This window comes from Chiroxiphia lanceolata, chromosome 18 (genome assembly GCF_009829145.1).
Source record: "Chiroxiphia lanceolata isolate bChiLan1 chromosome 18, bChiLan1.pri, whole genome shotgun sequence".
NCBI lineage: Eukaryota > Metazoa > Chordata > Aves > Passeriformes > Pipridae > Chiroxiphia > Chiroxiphia lanceolata.
The window spans coordinates 3705916-3724181 of record NC_045654.1 but is presented as its reverse complement, the minus strand read 5'-3'; the positions used below and the strand labels follow the sequence as shown (position 1 = coordinate 3724181).

The window sequence follows — 18266 nt, the reverse complement described above, 5'->3', positions numbered from 1 at the left end:
TACTTTCTTTGCCTGTGAGAACATTAGTCACATCCCTTATTTTCCCCTTATTTCTGTCTTGTTTTCTTGAGGACACCAAGTAGTTTGAGTTTACTTATAATTCTTTTTTTCTCTCTCCGGGTTTAACATTCTGAAATATTAAATCTCAGTACATAAAAGCTCATCTGAGGGTGTGCCTGTACAGAACGATGCAGTGCTGAAACTTGCATTTGGAATTTCACGTGGAAAAAAATGAAATCGAAGCATAGATTATTTAAAATGAGAATTAATGTCAGTTAAAAGTGTATATTGATTCTTCACGACAGCAATGCTAATTAAAAAGCAGAGAATGCTGAGGGGACGGATACCTGGCATATCCTAATCCAGCTGACTATTTCTCCTCTTCCCTACCTCTGTCATCTCCCTTTGGTGGAACCAAAACTGAGTTTGCCTGAAGAAGGCTCTGAGCTGACCCAGAGAGTTAAGTTCATCTTACACATCTGATTCCAGTGCCCAGTGGAGCAACTTCTGTTCCAGTTCTAATTTAAAATTTTTTTATTTTTTTTTTACTTAAAGCTGCTAAAAATCTGCATTAAAGCAACCTTAGGGGCCTTTTCTGACCTGATAAATCCCAAGAAGACAAAACTTAAGGCTGAAATCACAGACCTGGACCTCTCCATTATCCAGCTACTTAAAGAGTCTGGATGTTCTGATGTAATGGGAGTGATGACACTGTGTGGTAGCTATAAATTCAGTCTTAGCTCAGAATTTGTTGTCTACTAAAACAAAATAGTTGTTTCAGTTCGGAATTCAACGGGATTTGAGGTTTTCCTTTCTTATGCTTTCTTAATTTTCTTTTTCCCTTCTCTGTAACGTGTATGAACGTGTTTGAAGGGAGGAGAATTGCTTAAACAGCATTTGTGTGATGCTGGGGGCACTCACTGATGAGTAAATCCCTCCTGCCTGGGGTGTTGAGGTACTGCAGAAATGACTACCTTGGCGAGGTTGCATATATTCATAATTTCATGACCCTTATTTGCTTTTATTCAGCTCTTTGAGCTCTCTTTGGTGATTTATTTCACGGGTGTTCAGTCAGCCAGAAAGCCAGCTTGCCATGTTGATGTGTGTGATAGGTAAATCAGCCAAAAAATCAGCATGGAAGCAGCAGATGGTTGTTCGGTGGGATTGCTGCCCCAGCTCCTTCTAATCTGGAAACCTCAGTTTTATTTGTGGTTGTTCTTTGGGTGACCCTGAACAGGGTTTGTTTCTCAATTTTAGCAGCTTCTCTGTTTTGTAAGTGTGATAACTGCTGCGTGCAAATAATGCTGTAATTGTCATAAGGGTGTTAAAATGATCCTGAAAAAGAGGGACCCACGAGTGGGGTTTATAAGCACATGTGATGGCCAACAGAACCGACTTTGAGTCCTTTCTGGGTGTTGGATAAAAGCAGCACAGGATCCTTCTTCTTTCCAGAGTTTCAGCCATCCAGTTTTCTTTTCAAAGAGTATAAACCCTCTTTTCTTGTTCACAATTATTAGATTATAATAATGACATTTTGGACAGTAGCCATCCATATCTCACTTCTATGCATGTCTTTTAGTAGTAGCCATAAAATACATGTTATAGGAGAATAAACTTAGAAAGCCAGTGACTAAGTCATGTAATATTAGTGACTGATAATTCCTTGGCTGGTATGTGCGAGACCAAGTTTGTTGTCTTTTAATAATAGTATTTCCATGTGAAATTGAGTTTTTGTGGGTTCTTCCAAATCAGCTTTTTGGTGTTTAACTCCACTCCCGACTTTGACACCTGAATGAAACAGGTGTAAGCCATTTTTAATGATAGGAGCGTGGACCAAATTCCTGTTATTTCTGTTAATGGTTGCAGTTGTGCCTCTAAATAGGTCAGGAGAGCTGGATGTGCTGGAGTTGGAGGCACTGAGGGTGGGTGGAGCAAAGATGAGAAACTGCCATAGTCAGAAAGGCTGTTTCCTAAAGAGTTATCTCTGGCTGGCACAGAGGAGGCAGGAAGGAAGGAGGGGCTGCAAAAGGAGAAGTTTTAGAAGGGAGAGATTCGGGGAGCAAAGAAAGGGGGATGTTTAACACAGTGAAGACAAGATGTGCTGGGGGATATATGTCACAGATCATGGAATGCCAGGTTGGGAATGTTGTGGAATGCTGTGTGTTTCTCTGCTCCTTAAACCAGCAGCAGTACGAGGTCAGGATGCAGAAGCCTTTCCCTCCAAACCCTGTCAGTGGAGAGGACAAACAACACTGTGCAACTCACTCTCTGTACAAATTAAAATACTCAGGGTGGTTTTATTAATAAGCTCATAATGAAGATTGTGGATTTTCTTAGAATCATGAAGAACATCCTTCACACTTACCTTTCCCTGTCTCGAAACAGAAGTAAAAAAATTAAAAAAACCCTACAATTTGGTTTGTTGTGAGAAATGCTCTGACCCTCCATGACCAAGGAATCTCTTTTCTTTCCTTCTCCATGCACACAGCCTGCATCTGTTTCCTTATGTTTTGTTAAGGACCCACTGCATGACTCCCTTTGGCCAGTTTTACTGTGATACAGCTTCCAGAAAATTAGCATCCTAGTTAACATTTCCTTGCAAAAGGAGAAAACCCAGGATTTTGAAATGAAAACCTCCTTTTTCGAAGTCAGCTGATGGTGTGATAAAATCCATGTGGCTACACCAGGACACTGTTACATCAGAGGGTTCTGTCTTGCACTTACATAATGAAATCACATTTTGCCCCAAATGGTATCACAGGCTTTTCATATGTAAATATGTACATATCCCTCCCCTAAAAAACACCTTTTCCTTGTGTAGCACAGGGTAACTGTCCAGTAGCATAATTATATGTTAACCTCAGTTAGAACTGCAGGGAACTGTTAGATTTAACTGACTTCAGGGGCAAACCAGAAGTCAGGCCATCAAGTGATCGTTCCTTATCAAGTCATGATAAGAAAAGTAATTTTAAAACTCAGTGAATTTTATTGTATTCAGAGGTGTTGTAGCAGTCGCTTCCTACACTTCACAAAAACTCAGGTTGAGATGGAGATGTGGTTGCAGCCTTGTTATGCCTTTGCTATTTAAATGACCTGGTGGCCCCTGTGGTGGGTTCAGTGGGGATCCCACAGCTCTGAGTTGCAATGCAGGTGAGCAGGAGCTGGTCAGCATCACCCTGGACAGTCTGGAAAGCTCTGGGAATAGATTTAGCCAGTTGCTGGGTTTGGGGGATTTTTTTTCCCTTGATTATGTGATGGTCAAAATATAAACTCTTTGAAAAGTATCTAAAAATAGCTTTAAACCACAAAATGGATACAGCTCTTTGGAAGCCAGTACATTAATAGGTAGGAAACTCTGAGTGTGCTGGTGTCTCTTGAGGCTTTCATTTCATAAACAAATCCAATGACTTATTTGTGCCTCTGAGTAGCACACAGCATAATACTCATCAATTTATAATGGTCTGCAGTTCACTGTCTTTTAAGCAACATGATGAAGAGCCTGATAAAAATGCTACAGAAAAAAAAAAGAATCTGACGAAAATAAGGAGGCAATTTTCTCAATTTCATGACCCACATGTGATGCTTTTTAGAGATGTTTTGATGAGAAGATCTGATGAAATTTGTATTTCTGTGTATGATGCTATTTGGGGTTATGTACATCAGGGCTTAAAATGATTCATGGATGTTTCCTCCCTTCCAGATGTACGACTGAATTATTTCAAGTGTGCCATGATGAAATATTATGAAATGTTGTTGCTGGGAGCAGGAAGCCTTTTTCTTTCCTTTATTTTTAATTAGACAAGGTTTATTTCATGACTGAAAGTTTTTAATCTTGTTAACTAAACCTGAAAAGCCTTAATAATGCATTCTGGGATTTATGGTAAAATACATGCTCTAGTCCAAGACATGTTAATTACCCTTAAGCAAAACAAGGACACGCATATTTTCATTAAATTGTTTTAAAGTCAACAGGAAAACCATTGGGAAGCAGCACCCAGTGTCTCTTGCTGTGAAGTTTTGCTTTTTTGTTATGTATCTGCTGTGGAGAATGATGCTGTTTGACTTCTAAAACAAAGCCCAGGCTGTACCCCATGATTTTAGGTAACTAGGGTTACACACATTTAGCAAAGCAGTGGAATTCCAGTGAACACAGCTGGGACTATTCCTCTGGGGAGGCCTGGCCTGTGGCTTGACTTCATTCTTGTTGAAATGTTCCCGATGACTAAAACTGATTTTTCTCTTGACTTTCAGCCCACTGGTTTTATATTTTTATTTTTTTTTAATCAGTTTATTGTCTTATATTTTTATTAAGAAGTTGATTGTCTTACGACACTTAAGTAATAGCCATAAGGGAGTTGTAAATGGAAAATTTCCTTTAAAACTACTGCTCCTCCTCAGGAAGAAAAAGCTGCTTTGGTTAAGGTCTGTATGTACAATAAGACCTGCAAGTTATTAGTTGGATTTCATATCCCAGGGGCACCGTGCAGTCAGAACAGTTGTGATTCAGGGGTTTTATTAGCATGAGTAATCCTGTGAACTCCACATGACCTGATGCACCAGCACTGGACAATGCTGAATCAAAGTATGGAGCGTTAGGATGGAATTCCAGGTGGATTGCTGAGCAGAGTACCAGGCAAAGACTGAGTCTTGCAGTCCTTTTTAGAAGCTGTAGGTGGTGAAGGGCTGTGGTAGCACCCAGATATTAAGAAAAATGGTGTGTGACACTGACTGGAGCGTTCTGGGAAGTTATTTCTTGTAAAAGCAAAGCAGTAGAAGTGGTGTTTGAGGAACTGGTGTTTGAGTCTCGGCTGTTAATGATATCACTGAGCTCCTTTTGTGCTTCTGTTACATTATCCAGCTTTCCTAGCAGACTGTGTCCCGATTCCTGAGCCTGCTCCTCCCGCTGTGTGCCCTCAGGAAACGCTGTCCTGATATCTGCAGACCGTTTTCAAATTCTCAGGAATATTTGTCTTTGCTGCTGAAGGTCACTGGGTCCCTTCCCTTTCTGTTCTGTACCAAGAGGATCATTTCACTTCTGAGATATCTGTGGAGAGGACATGAGAGGACTTGCTGCTTCTGGACCAGAGTGAAATCTTCTCTGAGTATCTTGGAATCAGTGATTAATTTAAGCAAACAAAGGCTGTAGTACAAGTGCTTTTTGCATATACACCATCAGCAAACTTTCAAGTAGCTTGAGTTTCTGTACCATATCTGTGTATGACTGGTTTAAGCATTAAAGTAAGTTAGGTGCTAATATACTTGGAAAAAACATGTATGCTGTGTTGAGTTTCATAAAGTTAGCTGGGAAAGTAATTTTTACAATCAAAAAATTACACTGAAAAGCTTAAAATATGGAGGTGAAAGAGTGTTTCCCAAAAAGCCAGAGTACCTGCTTCTGCAAAGTAATGGGCTCTTCATCCAAGGTTGTGGTCTGCAGGTGAGTGGACCAGCTGGAAAAGCCTGGGATGAAGTGTTTTTTGTTTGGCCTTGCTGGCCAGCCATATGTACCAATTCAAGGAAAAGGAGAAAGCTCCAGCTTCTTAAAAACAACAGAAAAAAACAAACAAACAAACCAACAAAACAATGTCAATTTGCATGTGAGGGCTGCAGTGGGACTTGAGCATGTGCCTACTTTGGGCTCTAAAGGTTTCTTACTCAGGACAGTTGTTACCAGCTGAATTTATCTCAGAATTTCCTCCTTTATGTTGTCTTCCAGATATTGGAGAGACTGAAATGATGGAAGGGGACTCTGTGCTTGTCATTCTTGGGAAAAGAACTCTGGTGTCAATTTATTCCCCTCAAAATACTCGTCTAAAAATGGGTGCATGAGCTGTGTCACGTTGCTCCTCCTCTGAGTGGAATCTGCTGCTGGTCCACCCTGTTTCCTGTAGTTTGTTTTTCTGCACGAAGTGGAAAACTTTGTCCTTGTTTTGGGAAGTACCCTGGTGTAGTTAGGAACTAAAATTAATGTTGTGTATTTCTGTACACATTTCAGACAGGCCTTTGGTGCTGCGAGACGCGTTTCACGCTGTGTTTACAGGCCACACACTTGCACTTCATGGGGATGCTTGGAGGGTGTGGGAGCTTTGCTTGGGTGTATTGGATGTGCTGGGAGATGAGGGAACTAAGGATGCTGGGCAGGCTGCTGGTTGACAAAGAGGGAAATATCTTAACTCTTCTGCTACTGCGCTTTGAAAAGAACACCTCATTAACAGTTACAGAATTTGGAGTTCTCAAGTTTATCTTATTCATGGATGTAATTTTAGATCCATGGGTTATTTGGAAATGTGGATAGTTCAGCCCCTCTTAAAGGCACTTCCAGTTATGTTTTGTTCTTTCCTTTATATTCGGGTCAAGGTCTTTTCTGTTGTTATTAATACAGCACCTAGAGACTGTAATTGGCGGCGAGAGAATCCTCGTGCAAAAGCAGTAATTCATGCTTTTTAAATGTGAGGCTTCCCTTGGATTGAGGAAACTTTTGCTTTCTTTAAACTGTTGGAAAACTCTGTGTGTTTGCTCTGGTAGTGTCACTTGTCACAGCATTATCCAGGGCCCAGTCTCTGAGCAGTCCTAGTGTACCTTGTTCATCAACATCATCCTGCTTTCTGCTTCCTGGCCTGGCTCTTCCCATACTCTCCACCATCATCTCCTGAAACTCTCTGATGATGCTGCAGCCCCTAAAAGCACTGGGTTATTGTACTATTTAGCATAAGGAAGGAATAGAGAATCCTTGAAACACTGTGGTGAGATGGCAACGAGGCTGAAACTCTGGCAGTAAGTGCCCACTCCGTGGAGAGGGCTCGTCGTGGCTGGATTGCATTCCAGAGCTTGGGTTTGAAGGGAGAGGAGAGCAGAATTACAGCAAGCTGCTCTGAGCAGAATTGCTTCACTGCTTCAAGAACACCTTGTGGTTCTCAGAGCAGTTCTCCAGCGTTTCCCTCTTGCTGTGGGCACTGCTGGCCTGGGCAAACTGCAGCTGGCCAGGTGCATTTCCCATAAGGAATTTTGGAGTAATTTTGCATTCCTCTGCCTGTGATGTTGCATTGCCACATAGATGTGTGCAACTGTGCTCTGTAATCTTCATTAGAGAATTTTTTTTCCCCAGAGAATCTTTTAAATATTTTTCTCACCGTCATCTCTGATGCTGCATTTGCTCTCAAGAATTCATCCTGTATTTCTACCCCTTTGCAGGATTTCAGAAATGGGGCACAAGTGGTTTTTCCTCCAAGGAGGAGATTTTTCACTGGTAATTGTTTATTGGAGAGCTTTAATTTCTAGGTAGGCAGTTTGAGGGCTTGTCTGAACAAAATGCTGATCTTCCAAACCCTGAAAGTCTTGAGTCACTTGTCACTCCCTCAAGTCACCACCAGTGTGATTAATGCTGTTTCCATTTGAGGTCTTCAGAATATGCAGAATCTCAAATGCTGCTTTAGAAGAACGAAGATCAGAAATCAGGCTTCTAAGAGAAATTGTTTCTTGCTGTGTTAATTCAGTAGTTTGGTAATGGAAAGAACTTGCCCAAATTGACCTACCTTGAGCTTGAGGTTTTCTGCTAATGGCACTTGACTCCCACAGTGCTCTGCATGTTTTAAACCATTTTTATGTCAGTCTTCACATATCTAGAAGAGAGTTGTGATACTGAGGATTTGTGACCTTGCCAGGTTACCTCGGAGTGGTGGGATGTGTCTCTGTTGTGTTTTACACTGTCTGTCCCATGGACAAATTGTGCACTTGGTGCTGTGATGTGGTTGTACAAAGGGTTCTCAGTGTTTGTCCTGAGGCACTGCCAGCACTGTGGGATCATATGGATCACTCTGTGATCATGTTCAATCATCATGACTTAAGTTATTCTTGATACACTTTCCATCCTAAGTTTTTCTGATAATCATTACTGGGAAATAACAGCTTCCTGCTGAGAAGATTTACTTGCGTCACCACATATGCCTGTCCCAAATGGAAAAGAACATTATTACTTGGGGCTGAGCTCTAAGTATTGACATTTAGCTTCCCATTTTAAATACCTTGAATATTAGAGCTGCACAGACTTTGTTAACGGCAGAGAAGTTCATTTGACTAGAGATGGATAAATTGCTTTCCCTGTCAGTTTGTTTTTATTGTTCTACAGCCAAATGGATTTTTCTGTTGGCTGAAGAATGCCAGACCTGAAATACTGCATTCTTTGCCCTGTCTGCAGGCCTGTAGTAAATACAGCACCTGTGGGTGAGGCCAGTCAGCTGAGAATGAATAATCATTTCATTCATTTGGCTTTTGTTTATACTTGAGAGGTATTTTTTTTAAAAAAAAACTAAGCACTGCAGAACCTTTTTTTGGTGCTCTTCAAGTAGCTGTTTAACAGCTCAGTAGTATTGCCCTGCAATGAGAACAGCAGACAAAAATAACATTTTTTGGTAATGTTAGCTATTAGCAGGAAGGCTTCTACTCATTTATTTTTTTCCTAATAAATGAGAAGATGAGTTACTGTATTTGTCATTAAATCAGGTGCCTATGAATTCAGATTTTGGCAATATAACTTTTGCAGTATGCTTAACTTGGAAGCATTTCTGCTGTGGATGTAACCACATGATGACATTTTCCATGAGTTCAAGCTGATTTCCAGCTCTCCCTGTATCCCACTGCTCTGAGAGGACAGCAGTGGCTCTTTGGGAATGTTCCTGCACCCATAGGAGTGGGTGACACTCTGAGTAATTGAGACCTGATTTCAGCTGATGAGTCTCACTGGTTGCCCTCCTTTTCCATCTTTTCATTTCTTATACTCTCCCTGGTGGAATTCAACAATGTTTGACTTACTAATGCCCGGGACTTTCTCAAGAATCTCGTGTGTCATCAGGTAGAACATACAGACAGAAGTAATGGACTCAGCTTTGTCAGCTTATCGTGGAATGGTTTGGGTTGGAAGGGACCTTAAAGACCATCTCATTCCACCCCCCTGCCATGGGCAGGGATGCCATTCACTAGATCAGGTTGCCCAGGGCCCCATCCAGCCTGGCCTTGGACACTTCCAGGGATGGGGCATCCATGGCTTCTCTGGGCTTTGTCCTTTTTATAGGCAATCTAAAAAGCGTGGTCTGAGAGGGAACTTCCACACTCTGCCTGTGCCCCTGCAAGCTAAAGAGTCCTTATGAAAGCCAAAGAACTTGGCATTTAAACCCCTTTTCCTGTTTTTTTTATCTTACAATGATATGGAACACAGGAAGTGCACATCCTCACCCAGAGAGGCACCATGAGCTTTCCCAGCCAGTGCTCCTCTAACTGCACTTTCCAACGAGGCCTTGTAGTCACTGGTCTTTACTGGACGTGATATTTTTGTGTATAAATAAGGTACAAAACTTAAAATACTTTTTCTAAACGCTGCTATTTGTTTTCCTTTGCAGAATAAGAGAGTCGGGGGGGCCGGGAGCGCAGGACGATGCTGCTGAAAGGAATGTGAGCCACGGAGCATGTTTGGTGCCACAGTTACCCAGGTGGGCTCCTCTAATTGCACCTCTAATGAACCACAGGCTGTGGTGTTTGCTGCTCCACCAGTGATCTTGAGTCAAGGAGGCAGTCTCAGATGGCACTTGCAGTCTGAGACCTTCTAAAGCCTTTTACGTGTGTCTTAATTTTATCCTGTCGTTGGGTTGCAGCTGGTCTCTCTTTAGGTGTTACACTGGTTTATATCATGAGGTAGCCTGAACATTTCGTGCACAGAGAAGATGTGGCCTCAAGAGATGAGGTGCTGAACTACACATGTGACAGTAGTTTTGAGACTTGCTCCAGGTGACTCATCTACAGATCGTCTGCTGGGTTTCACAAGTCAAAAGCAGATGGGTAAAGGCTCCCATCATTGCTTTGCACACCAGTGTTTAATGAACCAATATAGATTTTTCAGGATGTTTTGATAGGAAATGGGGAACTTTCTGATGTTTGGATGTTTCTTTTTTTTATCTCCCATATATACAAAATTTTGGGGATGGATACTGAAAATCTTCACTTAGATGCTCCTCAGTTCTGTGCTGTCTTAATTATATGCTTGTGGTAAGGAAACATGTTCAGAAGGCAAAGATGTGTCTTATGTGGTGGAGTCTAGGATCCTTCAAAAGCAGTTCCATGTCCTGGAAGTGATCACAGTCCAGCACCACTGGCTGTCTTGCAACTCTGAGTAAATAAATAGAGAAATAACAATTATATGGCTGCAAAGTGTTGCTGTGGAATAGCAGCTAACTTTTCTACTAGCACCAGCTGGCAAGTGGGAGTGAAAAAACAAAGCAAACAGCTCAGAAAAGTAGGAGGAACAACAGTTCTAGCCTAAAAACTGACACATTGGGAGCCCAGCATGAAGAATAACAAACTCCTGTCACAGGATGTTTTGCATAGCAACAGGACTCTTGTCTTCAAGTGGACTTTAGTGTAACTGCAGCACTTGCTTCCTGTGTGAGATAAAGACCTGTTGTACTCTGAATGCATTGTAATCTCTATATCTAAATGGGACTAATAATTAAAAAGAATTAGCTGAAGGAAACGATAGTGGAGCCTATTGCTCCTGAAAGTGTTTCCTCTTATTTTGCCCGTCAGAGGAGCGAGAACGGAGACGTGTGGGAAGGAAGCAGATGAAAGATGAACTTTCTCCCCAGGTGCTGAATGCTGCCTGCAAACTGCTTTGTCCATGAGGGGAGAAACTGGGAATTGAGAGCACGAAGGAGTCCGTAACACACTTCAAAGATGCGCAAAGGGGTGCCAAAGGACCCGGAAATAGCCGACCTGTTCTACAAGGATGATCCGGAGGAAATATTCGTGGGTTTGCACGAGATCGGACATGGAAGCTTTGGAGCAGTTTACTTTGTGAGTATGGTTCTCTCCTTTTTGGGAAACAGAGTCCTTTTGCGTGACTTCTTGGAGATTTTCAGCATTTATAGAAACTAGCATCCTTTGAGCTTCTTAGTGCTTTTGTGTGTGTTTAGTTTTCTGATAACACATCTCGAAATAAGTGTTTCCAGAGCACTCCTGAGCTCTTTACAGTAGCTCTTTCTAATAACACTTTATCACTATAGTCTTATTAGAGCACCCAACCATACAGGTCAAGTATATTGTGTTTTGTGCTGTTTCAAAATTGAATTTAAACAGTTGGAAATTAACTTGCCAGACCTGGAGTTTCAAGATGCTCTACTTGGAGTTCATATGCCTGTAAATCACTGCAAATTAATAGCTCTAATGTCTTCAATAGGAAATTCTTACATAACAAGAGCAAAGAGAAAGTCCTAAGAGGAATGGGAATTCAAGTGGGAATAATTTATGGCATTAATTGATACAGTCAAGAGAATTTAATTGAGGAAGTGAGAAGAGTAGTGCTTTTACAGTTGGTATCAAACAAAGCCAAATCCAAAATACTGGGTTTGGAAATCATTGTAATCCAGTTGCCATCAGTGAAACTAAAATTGAATCAGTATAAAAAATCAGTCAAAGACAAATTAAAGCTGTTTAGTAGCTTGGTCAGTCACTCAGAAAATCAGATTCACTGAAATTGGGGTTTCTGAATACCAGACATTATTAAAGTATTCACGTAAGATCTGTTACACCTGTAACTCCATAAGCTGGGAATAGCTGACATGAATTATTTTAAGCACTCCAATTCACTGTCTGGAGCTGTGTAAAGTGATGGAAGTGTTGCTAGAACAGGACAGGAGCTCGAAATGTTGTGTCAGATGAGCAGTGCATGTGTGTTTTGAGGGATAATGATATAATTCCTCAAGATATAATCTACAGATATTGCCAAAACTGCTTCAGCACGTGGCTGTTTGTCAAGTGTGCTCGTACAGCCCTGTCAGTTGGTTCAGCCAGGAGGATCCCAAGCACTTGGTACAGCCAGAACTTTTACCCACAGCTCTGGCAACATGGCATTGTGTCCTTCAGGGGCAAATTCCAGCTGGAATGAGAGATACCACGGTCAGGTGAAGATACTTGGAATTAATGTGACAGAAATACAGCGTTAATACATCTGTCTGAGTCAAATACTCTTGATCTTTTCTGTGCTGAATCAGGAGGGCGAGTGGTTGGGAAGGGTTTTGCCTTATCCATAGTTCCTTGTTTTCAGCTTTCTCTCTCTCATTTGAGGAGTGTGTGCTGTGAGGACTCTGTGTCACCTCCCTTCAGTAATTCCTGTGCTCTGTTGGCTCACCCAACATCATTTTTCTTTGAAGTCACTGCAGGCATCACGAAAGGTCTTTGTTAATGCGTTACTTGAAAGCAGTTTGAAAGGAGGATTTACCACATTTAGCTCCTATTATAGTTTAAGCTTTTAACTGTCGCTGATTTTTTTTGTCCCAAAAATGGTTGGAGGTACAGAGATTTCAACAACTCTTTTAACAGCAAAAGCTTGAAGTTTTCTGTCCTTAACATGCAGAAATGAGGGCAGTGCCAGTGCAGGCAAGGAGAAATCTTTCCCAAACTGAATTTTCAGTCTCCATCCCTGCATCATACAGGCCGCAGAAAAGTACAATTTTGAGTCAGTACAGAATTTTCATGTCACTACTACATAATGTACCTGGCAAAACTGAGATCTGCAGTGAAAGGGAGGTTGCTTTTATGATTAAAAAAATTCCAGAATGAATCATCTTCTTGAAGCTGGGAATTGAAATAGCCATTGAAGAGTTGTCAGTGTTGTATGGAGGTTTTGGATGAAATCATAGAGATTTTGGTACACCTCTCTATTTGTCTCCTTGGAAAACATTTTTCCAAAAGTGTATCTAAAACTGGGTTTGCTGCAGCTGCAATAAAACTGTGTTTTGCATGTTAGCTTGGTTTGTGTATCAGTACAGAGGTAACAAGTGCAGTAACTCTGAGGGAGGAACAGCAGGTGTGGAGAGATAAAGTCAGGGAAAAGTATCTTAATAGTTGTCTGGTAAATCTTATCACAAGGAAGACATCTCTGAGATGTAGGAACTTGCAAGGATATGATAGAGGAGGAAAAAAGCCTAAGTTTGCCACAGGCGCAGCTCACTCCATGGGGAGGGAAAAAAAAATAAAGCTTTTTTCAATCTATTTCTTTCCCTACTCCAGGCTACAAATTCCCACACTAATGAGGTGGTGGCAGTCAAGAAGATGTCCTATAGTGGAAAGCAAACGAATGAGGTAAGATGGATAAAGGCAATTTTTCCTACAGAAGCTGTGGCAGCCATAGTGTACATCTGAGCAGTGAAATGAGCTGCAGGTTTGATTTGACCCCAGCAGAACAGCTTTTCAGGCAGGAGCTGCTGCTCCCTTCCTTCCATGGGGAGCGTGGAGTTTTGCGGAGGGAAAATGAGTTTATGCAAATTTTGACAAATAGTTCAGTTTAAGGAAGTGAATGGGGATTCAAAATGCCTGTATGGGGGTTGTTGCAGAAATGATTTCAGTAATAATGCAGTAAGAGCACACTGGCCACTGGAGCCATAACCACAGCTCTCTGTAATGTATAACTCACGTGAAACACTCTTCAGGATCTAAAATCTAAAATTGCAGAGACCTTGTATTGAGAAAATCAGTCTCGTTTCAACTGTTGCTTTTTAATTGTTCCTCTTATTTTTGCGTTGTGGTGCCGTGAACTTGGATCCACTGTTCCTTTGGCCTGGTGCTTTGACATGCACTGCAGGGTGTGTTTGTTTGTTAAGAGCAAACAGGGATGTTTTAAACTCATTTTTTCCTTGCTTCCCTGTTGGTCTCCCAAATGTCAGTGGTTTTATGCTGCGTTACAGAAGGGGGTGAGCAGCTCATTGCCACTCCCTGTAGCACTTCTGGTGTCTCGTGGGGCAGGTGGGTTTGTAACTAAGTTTGTGACCCACTGTGTAAAACAGTAGCATTTAAGTAAAATGTATTGCAGTTAAAATGAGGGAAAAAAAAATAATTTTTGCAATCCTCAAGCTGTTTAAATGTGTCTTGGGGATATCTCAGTGCAGTAAGGTTTCACACAGCTGATGTTCAGTTGTGCTTTTACAGCTCTGACTCTTACCATCTTCATATTGTACAGTAGTTTTATGGTCACTTCTCAGACTGTCCTGCAGCGTGTGGTGATTGAGAGGATGCAGAGGATTAAGCAGATAAATGTATTTATACTTTTTGCCTTTTTTTTTTTTTCGTTAGAAATGGCAGGATATCATCAAAGAAGTCAAGTTTCTGCAACAGCTGAAGCACCCCAACACCATAGAGTATAAGGGCTGTTACCTGAAAGAGCACACGGCATGGGTGAGTGAGTGATGGGCACTTGGAGATCTGCATGGGCAGAGAATGTACAGCACAGCAGTCAAATACTCAGTGCAGGCAGTGTCTATACATGCAGCAGTACTCATCCCATACTGCCTGTAGTCCCTTTCACCTGAAGATGCTTCCAGATAATCCACAGGAAAGAAATACTTAGAATATTGTGAGAAATCCCTGCTTCTCTGAGGCAGGTCTCTGTGTTCATACAGATTAAACACTTACTAAGGAACATCCTCTACAGCTTCTACCCACAAACTACTCAGTGTCTAAACCTTCTTCACAACCTTAAAAGGTGTCTTGACATTGCTGAAGTGTTTGCAGGATCTTATTTTGTTCACTGTTGGTTGCATTTCTTGCAACTTCAGGTTTTCTTTGTGTCTGTGGCTGTTTCTCAGCCATTCGAGCAGGAACTGTGTGTGGGGAAGTGTCTACCCCTGTTACTTCCAGAATCACAGAATCACAGAATGGTTTGGGTTGGAAGGGACCTTAAGGATCATCTTGTTCCAATCCCCTGCCACAGGCAGGGACACCTCCCAGAAGCAACATTCTAGCTGATTATTCAAGGAAAAGGCACAGAATAAAGGGCAAGAACTAACCTGCAACACTGTTCTCCACTTACATGTCTCAAAGTCTGTACATGTCTCAAAGTCTGATTTGAATTTCCTACTTGAATAGCTGTAGAGCAATACTGGTTTTGTGGTGAAACAGTACTAAAATAAAGTAAAATTTTACATCTTCTGATGGAAAAGTAACAAGTGCTATTACTTGGGTAAATATTTTATTTATTTTGTTTTTTTAACCAGGGCATTAAAGTTACCATGTGACTTAAATTTTCTATGTGCAGCCCTTCCTTGGTTGTAAAGACATTTTTATAGTTTCAAAATGCTTCAAAAAGTGCTTAAAGGCCTGATGTTTTTTTTTTCTTGCAGTTGGTTATGGAGTACTGTTTAGGATCAGCTTCTGATTTGCTAGAGGGTAAGTTTTATATAGTCTTTGGTTTTCTTTCTGCTGGTGCCCCTACTGAGTATGGTGGGAGGCTGTTTTCTCACAGACTGGGGTTTTGCAGATAGTAGAGGTGGTCTGTCTGTCCTGCTCCATTCTGTGCCTAGAATTTGGGACACCAAGGGTAAGCTGAGGCTTTCCCAGGAGGCCAGTGCTGTATGCATGTTTTTATGTTGTAAAATGAAGGTATAAATGTGTATAGCTATGTTCCTGTAATTGGTACCTTCTTGGCTGAAGCAGTCTGCCTATTTTCTGAAAATCCATCATGAAGTCCTGCAGAGATCACCTTTGTCCTTGCCTTGTAGTTTGTAGCAATAATTACAGATGGTTGTATAGAACAAGAGGCTGGTTTGACCTCAAAACTAGAACAGCACCTGCAGAGAAACAGGGAATCTAAGTCAAAATAGGGAATCTAAGCCAAAGTTTGCAAAAACTGGTACTCCTTGTAGGCCAAGTCTTCTGTGTGTAAGATCACAGAATGGTTTGGGTTGGAAGGGACCTAAAGGTCATCCAGTGCCACCCCCTGTCATGGACAGGGACACCTCCCACTAGCCCAGGTTGCTCCAAGCCCTGTCCAGCCTGACCTTGGACACTTCCAGGGATCCAGGGGCAGCCACAGATTCTCTGGGCAACCTGTGCCAGGGCCCCCCCCCCCTCACAGGGAAGAATTTCATCCCAATATCCCATCTAAAGTGGAAGCTTAATGTCGTAAAGATACAGTCAAGCCAAAGCATGTGCTGGTCATATTTAGGGATATATGGAAGGTGCTTTGGGGCACCTCTTTGTACCAGATTTGAGGGAGTTCCTTCTCTTCCACTTTCTCAGGAAAAGATCACTCTTAATTTCTTCTGTTTTTTTGGGTTTTTTCTTGATTATTATTTTTTTTTTTAAAATTTCTTTGTTTATTAGTTCACAAGAAGCCACTTCAGGAAGTGGAGATTGCTGCCATCACCCACGGTGCCTTGCAGGGGCTGGCCTACCTGCACTCTCACTGTAAGATCCATAGGTAAGGGTGGAGCTTGGGGCTGCTGAGCTCCTTCCATCTGCTGTTTTCTGTGTTTAAACAACTCTGGTAAAAATTTTTCTACCAAAATTCTCTCTAATGGACGTGTCAGTACTCCTAGTGCCAAGGTAGATGTATAAATAAAAGCTGTTGGCTGTTAGCGAGTGTATTTTTTTGGTTGAAATAGTTTAATGTGGGTCTGTCCTGTGCTGGATTCTCTTCCATGTTGGCAACAGTTCTCTGCAGACCCTGATAAAAAAGAATGTTGGCACACTAAACACTAACAGGAAAATATCACCCTAAATTTGCCAATTAGAATGTAGTGCTATGCTGTTTTTAAGAGAATATTTTACATATTAGAAGGTGTAAAGCTTTGTGCTTTCAGAAATCAGGCAGTGGAAGTGTAAGTCAGGGATAAAACCACTTTAGGAGAAATCAAAGCTCACAGGCAGAGGAAGATTTTATACAGGCACTTCCTAGATCTGTCGTTCATAATGTGGTATTTTTCAGGAGTTTGGATTTTTTTATTTTTTTTTTTTTACTCATTTGTCAGCAGTGTTGCATGTTCTCATTTGATTTCATTTCTTTGGTCTAATTTTGGGTACCACTGATATGTCAGGGACTTGTGAAGTGGATGAGAACTGGATTAATGGGTGGGAATTCATCAGAATAAAGCACCTTGAAACTGATTTATGGGGCTAAAAGCCTCTTTGTAGTCTACTGGAAATCTTGAAACGAAAAATTGGTGTATCTGAGGCTGAGTCAGTGAGGGATTTTTAGAGACAGGAATTATTTGTCGCTTGTTAAAATAACTATTTGGGGCATATCTCTACATGGTTAAATCATATTAAAGTAAAAAAAAAATGCATTCCAATTTATGAATGAAAATATTATTATTTTGGATGAGTCCTTTCCCCGTATTTGCGCGTAAAATACCTGTTTTGAAGTATTTTACATGTTTTCAAAGTGCATTGAATTGTTATCTATAGTTAATGACTCCCTGTATGGACACTATTGAGGATGAGGGGGTTTTTTGATAGGACTTCCTAGCATGGTGCAGTTATGTGTTGTGAATTCAGCAGTTTCCCCTGATGAATACCAGGGCCATGTGGCCTTTCCATCAGCATCCTTGTTCCATATCAACACCGAAATGGTTAGAACTTCCCAGTGGAAAAGAGAAATAACTCTTTCCCACTGGGAAGTTCCTTTGCTGTTACAGAGTTCTGGGAGCACCCATAAGGGATTTGCTGCTGGAAGGACCATGTGGGTTGTTCCTATTGACCTTCTTAAGAAAACTGAGAGTGGAGATCTCATCAATCCATATAAATGTCTCCGAGGGGGTCAGAGGATGGTGCCAGACTCTTTCTGGTGGTGCCCAGCAACAGGACAAGAAGAATCTGCCATGAATTAAACACAAGTTTCGCCTCAACACTAGGAAAAAAACTTCTTTATGTTGAGGGTGGCAGAGCACTGGAACAGCTTCCCAGGGAAGGCATGGACTGTCCCTCCCTGGAGACATTCCAAACCCACTCGGACACATTCCCGTGTCACCTGCTCCAGGTGACCCTGCCTTTGCAAGGGAACTTGGGCTGGGTGATTCCAGAGGTCCCCTCCAGCCTGAACTATCCTGTGGTTCTGAGACCTGCTTTTCATCCAAGGGGTGTATTCCACGTTTTAACTTGTGGGATGGGAAGGCAAATCTGCTCTCCCAGAAAAAAAACTTGTCAAGGGATTTCTGGGTTTGTGCGTGAAAAGGAGAGGCAAGGGAGCCAGTCCTGGCTGGGCGGGGAGCAGTGCTGTGCTGCTGTGCACCGCTCCTGTGGCCCTGGGAGCGGGGGCCGGATTTTGGGGTCGGGGGCCGGATTTTGGGGTCGGGGGCCGGATTTTGGGGTCGGGGGCTGGATTTTGGGGTCGGGCCCCGCGCGGGGACCTGGCGCGGGGGGGACACCTGGTGGCGAGGGAGCGGCACTGCAGGCCCGGCCTGCCGCGCATCCCTGCGCCCGCCGCATCCCGAGTCACCCCGCCGATGGCT

General features: G+C 42.1%; 1 protein-coding gene across 1 annotated transcript in view; it reads left to right on the top strand.

The window, feature by feature from the left end:
- Window positions 1-18266, top strand: part of TAOK3 (TAO kinase 3) — a 61757-nt gene that overhangs the window by 4299 nt on the left and 39192 nt on the right. The window contains exons 2-7 of the mRNA XM_032705823.1: window positions 9393-9482; window positions 10632-10839; window positions 13054-13125; window positions 14113-14214; window positions 15159-15204; window positions 16141-16237. Of these exons, the coding sequence (XP_032561714.1) occupies window positions 10720-10839; window positions 13054-13125; window positions 14113-14214; window positions 15159-15204; window positions 16141-16237 (437 nt within the window). The 5' untranslated portion in view covers window positions 9393-9482; window positions 10632-10719. The remainder of the gene's footprint in view (window positions 1-9392; window positions 9483-10631; window positions 10840-13053; window positions 13126-14112; window positions 14215-15158; window positions 15205-16140; window positions 16238-18266) is intronic.